At 43.4% G+C, this 8,644-nt stretch overlaps 1 protein-coding gene across 1 annotated transcript; it reads right to left on the bottom strand.

Moving 5' to 3' along the window:
- Nucleotides 1–1,878: 1,878 nt before the first annotated feature.
- Nucleotides 1,879–8,415, bottom strand: LOC306982800 (uncharacterized protein; the record flags this gene model as incomplete). The annotated part of the gene is made up of 4 exons (XM_079583248.1): nucleotides 8,299–8,415; nucleotides 8,127–8,239; nucleotides 5,227–5,282; nucleotides 1,879–2,407 (listed from the first exon to the last, which is right to left on the bottom strand). The coding sequence occupies exons 2-4, from the start codon at nucleotides 8,229–8,231 to the stop codon at nucleotides 1,879–1,881; spliced, it is 690 nt and encodes a 229-aa protein (XP_079439374.1). The 5' UTR covers nucleotides 8,232–8,239; nucleotides 8,299–8,415.
- Nucleotides 8,416–8,644: the final 229 nt, after the last annotated feature.

Below are 8,644 nucleotides of genomic sequence, written 5' to 3'. Positions count from 1 at the left end.
CACCCAAATGGGTCACTTTTATTTATTTTATGCAAGAATTCTATTGTGTATTGGCAACTTTTCAAAAGAAAAACTGTGTTAGTTCTTATTTATTTGTACCGAAAATTAACCGAACCGAGCCCTCCAAAACCGTGAACCGAACCGAATACAATTTTAGCGTACCGTTACACCCCTACTGTTTTGTAATTTTTTGTCACATTTTTGTCACATTTTGTCACTTTTTTGTCACTTTTTTGTAATTTTTTGTCACATTTTGTCACTTTTTTTGTCATTTTTGTCAAAAATTTTTATCACATTTTTGTAATTTTTTTGTCACATTTTTGTAATTTTTTTGTCACATTTTTGTAATTTTTTGTCACATTATTGTCATTTTTTTGGTCATTTTTTTTGTTATTTTTTTGTCACTTTTTTGTCACATTTTTTGTCACATTTTTTGTCATTTTTTGTCACTTTTTTGTCATTTTTTGTCACATTTTTGTCACATTTTTTGTCACATTTTTGTCACATTTTTGTCATTTTTTCATCAATTTTTCATCACATTTTTGTCACATTTCCATCATTGTTTTCGTCTCAGTTTCGTTGCTATTCCCCCACCTTTTGTCCAGAAGCTTTTGGATTGGGGTAAAGCCAAACTGGAGAAACGTGCTCGGTTCAGACAGAAAGAGTTTTGTAATGTTTGCTGTAAAGTCCATTATCGGGAGTCGAACCCGCGCCCGTCCAAAGTGTAACGCCTGTCAATCACCTGCGGGGGGAGGGGCTTCGGACTCCGCTGCCGTTTCATTGGCCGGCTCTTCAGCGTGGTCTGAGGTGGGCGGGGCTTCCTGGAGGGACTCCTGGCCAATCACAGCGCAGGATTCAGGACATTTGGGAAAAACAGAGAAACTGTTCAGAAGAATCGGCCTCGGTGTTCGGTCTGCGTAACCATGGAGACGGAAGATACTTTATAAACAATGACCTGTTACTTAGACACAAACAGGGAAACAGTCATTATCAGCTGAACCTGAGACTCGTTTGGATTCTGTACCTGGTCCTGGTCCTGGTCCTGGTCCTGCTCCTGCTCCTGGTCCTGGTCCTGGTCCTGGTCCGGGGTCAGGTCTGGGACCACGGCCTCCTCCGGGGCCTCGGTTTGGGGGGAACAGTCGGTCTCTGGGACCTCAGGCTGAAGACAAAGGAACTTCTTTTAGACAAATCTTCAGCACAGCTGACAGTTTAAAGCAGAATCGTTGTTGTTGTGAAACGAGTATTGAAAGGACTGAATATGTGGCAGACGGAGCACAAGCTTCAGACGAAGCCTTTCGAGCCTCTATGTCTGTGTAAAGATGTGATTTCTGGATGAAAATGAAAGTAAACAGCTCAAAGAAACTAAACTAAACTAAAAGTGTCTCCGGGCCGGTGATCTTACATTTCAATCAAACAGAAGAGTTCACAGAATGTGATAAAGTCTAAAGGTCGGCCCCACAGTTCCACCTGAGCGTCTCACCTGCCCTTTGGCCTCTTCCTCCTCCTCCTCTTCCTCCTTCAGACTCTCACTGACCTGCTCTGCCTCCGCCTCAGCAGGGGGCGCCACTTCACCTGCAGCACACACAGCATCAGAACATCAGAACATCAGAACATCAGAACATCAGAGCATCAGAGCATCAGAACATCAGAACATCAGAACATCAGAACATCAGAACATCAGAACATCAGAACATCAGAGCATCAGAACATCAGAACATCAGAACATCAGAACATCAGAACATCAGAGCATCAGAGCATCAGAGCATCAGAACATCAGAACATCAGAACATCAGAGCATCAGAACATCAGAACATCAGAACATCAGAACATCAGAACATCAGAACATCAGAACATCAGAACACAGGGACGTTCTGCAGGTCAGACACTGAGATTAAAGTCGTTACCGTCACAGGCTTCAGTCGTGTCGCCGCCGCAGAGCGTCTCTGCGTCTCCGTCTGTCTCACATCTGTCCTCTGTCCCCACAGCAGCTGGACTGGTGTCTCCGTCTGTCTCACATCTGTCCTCTGTCCCCACAGCAGCTGGACTCGTGTCTCCGTCTGTCTCACATCTGTCCTCTGTCCCCACAGCAGCTGGACTCGTGTCTCCGTCTGTCTCACATCTGTCCTCTGTCCCCACAGCAGCTGGACTGGTGTCTCCGTCTGTCTCACATCTGTCCTCTGTCCCCACAGCAGCTGGACTCGTGTCTCCGTCTGTCTCACATCTGTCCTCTGTCCCCACAGCAGCTGGACTCGTGTCTCCGTCTGTCTCACATCTGTCCTCTGTCCCCACAGCAGCTGGACTCGTGTCTCCGTCTGTCTCACATCTGTCCTCTGTCCCCACAGCAGCTGGACTGGTGTCTCCGTCTGTCTCACATCTGTCCTCTGTCCCCACAGCAGCTGGACTCAGCCTGGACACATGAGGATCTGTGACAGACTGTAACACCGCCCCCTGGTGGCCAAAAGTAAACAGGATTCTAACGGGACTTCAGCCCCTCCTAGAACGGCTCCAAAGAGTTTTATTGTTTCTAAAAGCTGCCCTGACCCATGTGACCACACTGGGCTGGGGACATTGTGCCTTTTGCCCTTTTAAGGAACAGGCGGAGTCTGAACAGGTAATCATCTGTCTCTCATTATTATTCTATCTGTGGTTCTGAGCAGAAAGCTCCAGGACCATTAGCTCGTACAATGTTCTGCAGATGAAGTAGCCATGTGCTCTGGGTGTGATTCTAACTGTGTTTAAACAGCTCGGTCGTTTCTAACTCACCCCCGTTTGGAGCTAAACCTTTGCTGGGAGCGGCTAGATGCTAAATGCTAACAACAAAGACCGGACAGGTTCACATCAGCTCGTCTAAGCTCAGGTAAGAACACGGCGTCCCGTCCCTTTAAGCCCAAAGTAACAGCTCTTAAAGTGACAGTGCAGGATGAGCAGGTCTGAGGAACATGGAGGAACAGGTCTGAGGAACATGGAGGAGCAGGTCTGAGGAACATGGAGGAGCAGGTCTGAGGAACATGGAGGAGCAGGTCTGAGGGACATGGAGGAGCAGGTCTGAGGAACATGGAGGAGCAGGTCTGAGGAACATGGAGGAGCAGGTCTGAGGAACATGGAGGAGCAGGTCTGAGGAACATGGAGGAGCAGGTCTGAGGAACATGGAGGAGCAGGTCTGAGGAACATGGAGGAGCAGACTGTGTTTAAAACCTCTGACCAAACGCATTCTGTCCTCTTTGGCCTTTATATAAGCCAGTGTAACGCCTCATTTGAAAGCTAAGACCCACAAAACTGATCTTTTTCCTCACGTTGTTTCTGTGTTGTGTCACCTTTTGTATGTTTTATTTTTTTATGTTGGTCATTTTTGTTGAATTTTTGTCAAATTTTTTGTCACATTTTTGTTAAACTTTTGTCTAATTTTTGACATTGTTTTCTTGAATTTTTGTCACATTTTTGTTGAGTTTTTGTCACATTTTTGTTGAGTTTTTGTCACATTTTTGTCACATTTTTGTCACATTTTTGTCACTTTTTGTCACGTTTTTGTTGAATTTTTGTCACATTTTTCTTGAATTTTTGTCACATTTTTGTCACATTTTTGTCACTTTTTGTCACGTTTTTGTTGAGTTTTTGTCATTTTTTTGTCAAATTTTTGTCAAATGTTTGTCAAATTTTTGTCACTTTTTTGTTGATTTTTTGTCATTTTTTAATTGAATTTTTGTTGAATTTTTGTTGAATTTTTGTCACTTTTTTGTTGAATTTTTCTTGAATTTTTGTCACATTTTTCATGAATTTTTGTCATTTTTTTCTTGAATTTTTGTCATTTTTTTGTTGAATTTTTCTTGAATTTTTGTCACTTTTTTGTCACATTTTTCTTGAATTTTTGTCATTTTTTAATTGAATTTTTGTCAGATTTTTGTTGAATTTTTGTCACTTTTTGTCACGTTTTTGTTGAATTTTTGTCACATTTTTGTTGAATTTTTGTCATTTTTTAATTGAATTTTTGTCACTTTTTTGTCACATTTTTGTTGAATTTTTGTCATTTTTTAATTGAATTTTTGTCACTTTTTTGTTGAATTTTTGTCACATTTTTCATGAATTTTTGTCACTTTTTTGTTGAATTTTTGTCACTTTTTTGTCACATTTTTGTTGAATTTTTGTCATTTTTGAATTGAATTTTTGTCACATTTTTGTTGAATTTTTGTTGCGTTTACACCCTTGTTTTCTTCTCATTTTTTGTGGCTGTTTTGGTGCTTAAGTTAAGGAGTGAAGAGGTTCACATGTTTAAAAAGTGGGGGGTGGGAGGCTGACATGTCTAAACTCCGCACAGTCCCTTTAAAGTGGGGGTGACAGGCTGACATGTCTAAACTCCGCACAGTCCCTTTAAAGTGGGGAGTGGGAGGCCGACATGTTTAAACTCCGCACAGTCCCTTTAAAGTGGGGGGTGGGAGGCTGACATGTCTAAACTCTGTACAGTCCCTTTAAAGTGGGGGTGAGAGGCTGACATGTCTAAACTCCGCACAGTCCCTTTAAAGTGGGGGGTGGGAGGCTGACATGTCTAAACTCCGCACAGTCCCTTTAAAGTGGGGGTGAGAGGCTGACATGTCTAAACTCCGCACAGTCCCTTTAAAGTGGGGGTGGGAGGCTGACATGTCTAAACTCCGCACAGTCCCTTTAAAGTGGGGGTGGGAGGCCGACATGTCTAAACTCCGCACAGTCCCTTTAAAGTGGGGGGTGGGAGGCTGACATGTCTAAACTCCGCACAGTCCCTTTAAAGTGGGGGTGACAGGCTGACATGTCTAAACTCCGCACAGTCCCTTTAAAGTGGGGGTGGGAGGCTGACATGTCTAAACTCCGCACAGTCCCTTTAAAGTGGGGGTGGGAGGCCGACATGTCTAAACTCCGCACAGTCCCTTTAAAGTGGGGGGTGAGAGACTGACATGTTTAAACTCCGCACAGTCCCTTTAAAGTGGGGGGTGAGAGACTGACATGTCTAAACTCCGCACAGTCCCTTTAAAGTGGGGGTGGGAGGCTGAGTCCAGTCTGTGTTCGGGCCCAGAGCAACAGCAGCTTCATATCCGCTCGTCTGTGTTGCTTTAATCTGCTTTGATACGGCTCTGCAGACTCAGCTCCGCTCACACCGGTTTGTTTCTGGTCCGCGGGGCCCGATGTCAACACGAGCTGAACCTCGGCAGGTCCAGCCTCTGCACAAACCGCTTCAAACCGGACTTTCTCCACATTCACCTCTTCCAGACGGAGTAGATGTCCTGCAGACTGGACGGTCCCTCCGACGCCTCCACCTGGACACAGGAAAACATCTGGATTTAGCATTTTAACCTCTTAACTCCCACCTGAACCCATCCCAGTTTCTCCAGTTTGGCTTTACCCGAATCTAAAAGCTTCTTGGGAAAAAAGCACCAAAACAGCCACAAAAAATGAGAAGAAAACAAGGATGTAAACGCAACAAAAAAGAGACAAAAAAGTGACAAAAATTTGACAAAAATAAAAAAAAAATGTGACAAAAATTCAACAAAAAAGTGAAAAAATTCAACATAAAAGTGACAAAAATTCAACAAAAATGTGACAAAAATTCAACAAAAAAGTGAAAAAAATTCAACAAAAAAGTGAAAAAAATTAGACATAAAAGTGACAAAAATCCAACATAAAAGTGACAAAAATTCAACAAAAAAGTGACAAAAATTCAACAAAAAATGTGATCAAAAAAAAAAAAAAAACACAAAATACAACAGGTGACACAACACAACAACAACGCAAGGAAAAAGATCCGTTTTGTGGGTCTTAGCTTTCAAATGAGGTGTCCTATATAACAGCCAAAGAGGACAGAATGTATTAGCTTCAGGTTAAAAACTTTATCCTATTGTAATTATCAATCATACTTTCAATTAAGAAGAACTTATAACTTTTCAAAGTGTTTGAAAACGAAGCTCAAACAACAATATATTCATAAATATATTCAGACCGCGGTAATGTTGCTGTTATTATGTTTTACACCATGGTCTGGGTGAATACTGGATCCTGATTGGCTGGTGCATTATTTTGGTATAGATACAGACGCATCTCATCATAGAAGGGGGCGTGGCTTCGCCGAGGGGGGAAATAGAATCTTTAGAGAAACACTATTTTTCCCTCTTTTTAGCCATTTTCTGGTGGAATATCAACTTATTTACCACATAAATAAAGTCAAGTGTAAATCAGGCCCATATGGATATTTTCTCACAGCAGATTGTTCAGTAGAAGTGAAAAAAACGGCAGTCGTAGCTAGCGCTAGCTAACATGTAGCATCAAGTTAGCATTCTCCCTTATTCATGTATTTATGGGCTGTTGAACCACTTTGCTCCTCCCCATGTCTTTGTGTCTTTATTTAGTAGAAACTATGTTCATAATTCAGCGTTTGTTAAAGTAGTTTTTAAATAATTAGAGAAAATTTACATTTTTTCAAAATTGTTTCCCCCTTAACTGTTTTTGAAAATGACCATATATGGGCGATTCCAGAGACGCGTCTGTGTCTATAACCGCACACGTAGTCCGGTAGTTAAATCACTGGGATGTCACTCCGCTGTGGCGTCGCCATAGCAACGCCTGACACAGCTGGATCAGATAAAGGCATAATTAGTGACTGACAGGAACGTATGAGATGGATTTAGTGTTTGCTAAATGTTTGTAGAGGAGAGTGAGCAGCTAGGTTAGCTACTGTTAACAACATATATATACATACACATACACATATATATACATATACATAGCCTTCAGTGACCGGCTAATAACCCACACAAAACAGTTCCGTAGTCTGGCAGATTTAGTGAGTTTAGTCAATGAAAAAAACATTTATTATAAATGTTAGGTTTGTGGGACCCTGGTATAAGCGGATTAAACAACGAGGAGCCGCGTTAGACGTTATAACGCCCGACACAGTGTTGTTCCTCCTGCTTTATAACGTCTAATGTTTAATCTGCTTATACCAGGGCCCCACTTTTCCCTGGAAGGAAACACCGATATGCGGCACTCGTGGGCAGGAGTTATTTACCTTTTACAAGGTTTAACCTGAAGCTAAAGCTAGCTAGCTCAACCAGCTCAACTGTTTATGGAAACAGCTGCGGTGGAGTCGCTCACACCTGGGCCCCCCCAACTCAAACTTTTATGTTTGACTTTACTAATCCAGACAAATACGCTTCAATGCAGGATCATTTTATGTACGCCTGAAATGATGAATAGCCTTAACCGTTTCCAATAGAAATGTAAAGCTCATATGTTATTAACAGTAGCTAACCTAGCTGCTCACTCTCCTCTACAAACATTTAGCAAACATTTTGTTTTGGCCAAAAACGTTGAAATTAACACAAAATCCTGTGCGGTTACACCAAAATAATGCACCAGCCAATCAGGATCCAGTATTCACCCAGACCATGGTGTAAATTATTATATATTTATACACGAGTGTTTCTGACGTCATAACAGCATTAATAACTAACACGTGACCCACATCCACGCTCTTAACCCCGCCTTAACCGAGCACAAAAACAAAACAAAAAACACGCAAAAAAACACGCAAAAAAGACAAAAACACGGAAAAAAACAATTTTAAAAAACAATTAAAAAAAACATGCAAAAAAACATGACAAAAACACACGTGACTAAGCAGCAGCAGAGGGCTCTGAGTGCAGAGGGCTCTGAGTGCAGAGGGCTCTCATGAGGCGTTACCCTGGACTAGAGGCTTTAAGCTCCAGTGGAGAAGCTTTTAGATTTGGGTAAAACCGAACTGGAGAAAATGCGCTCGGTTGAGGCGGGGGTTAAGAGGTTAAGAGGCCCTGAAGCTTTAGTACATTTATATTTCAGCTGAAAGAGCTGGTCTCCAGAATGTCATGTTTGTCCAGTCTGCCCCCCCCTGTCCCCCCCCCCCCCCCCCCCCCACACACACACACACACACACACACACACACACACACACACACACACACACACACCTCCCCCCCCTCCCCCCCCCCCGCGGGGCCCCTCTGCTGCTGTAACATTATGTACTTTCAGCGGAGCAGAAAGTTCGGCGCGCGCTCTGATTGGAGTAAAGCTGACAGGCGCCCCGGGGCAGAGGACACTCTGTACCGAGGCCTCAGTAACGTGAGGTTTACCTGAGAGAGGTACTTGTGCAGCTTCCCGGCCGCCTTTGAGAACCCTCTGCTCTGTAAGTGTCTGTAGATGAGCAGCAGCAGCGCCTCGTCCTCCTCCGGGTCCATGTCTGCGCGAGCGACGCACAAACCGACGCACGAGCCGACGCAAAAACCGACGCAAAAACTGACGCACAAACCGACGCACGAGCCGACGCACAGCGGGGAAACCGGAGCGAGGTCTGCGCTTGTTGTGATCAGCAGCTCGGTCAGACGCCAAGTGTGCAGCATGTGCGCGAGCGGACACGCCCCCCTCGAAAGGCACGACGGGAAACGGAGTCCGGAGAGAAACAAGCGCGAGTCAGACAAAAATAAAAAACATTTCACCTCTTAACTCCCACCTGAACGGATCACGTTTTCTACAGTTTGGCTTTACCCGAATCAGAAAGCACCAAAACAGCCACAAAACATGAGAAGAAAACAAGGAAGTGAACGCAACAGAAAAGAGACAAAAATGTGACAAAAATTTGACAAAAATTCAA

Source organism: Gobius niger, assembly GCF_951799975.1.
Source record: "Gobius niger genome assembly, contig: SCAFFOLD_238, whole genome shotgun sequence".
In the NCBI taxonomy this organism is placed as follows: Eukaryota; Metazoa; Chordata; class Actinopteri; order Gobiiformes; family Gobiidae; genus Gobius; species Gobius niger.
Note: the sequence above shows the minus strand (reverse complement) of the source record. Positions and strands in the feature narration are given on the sequence as shown.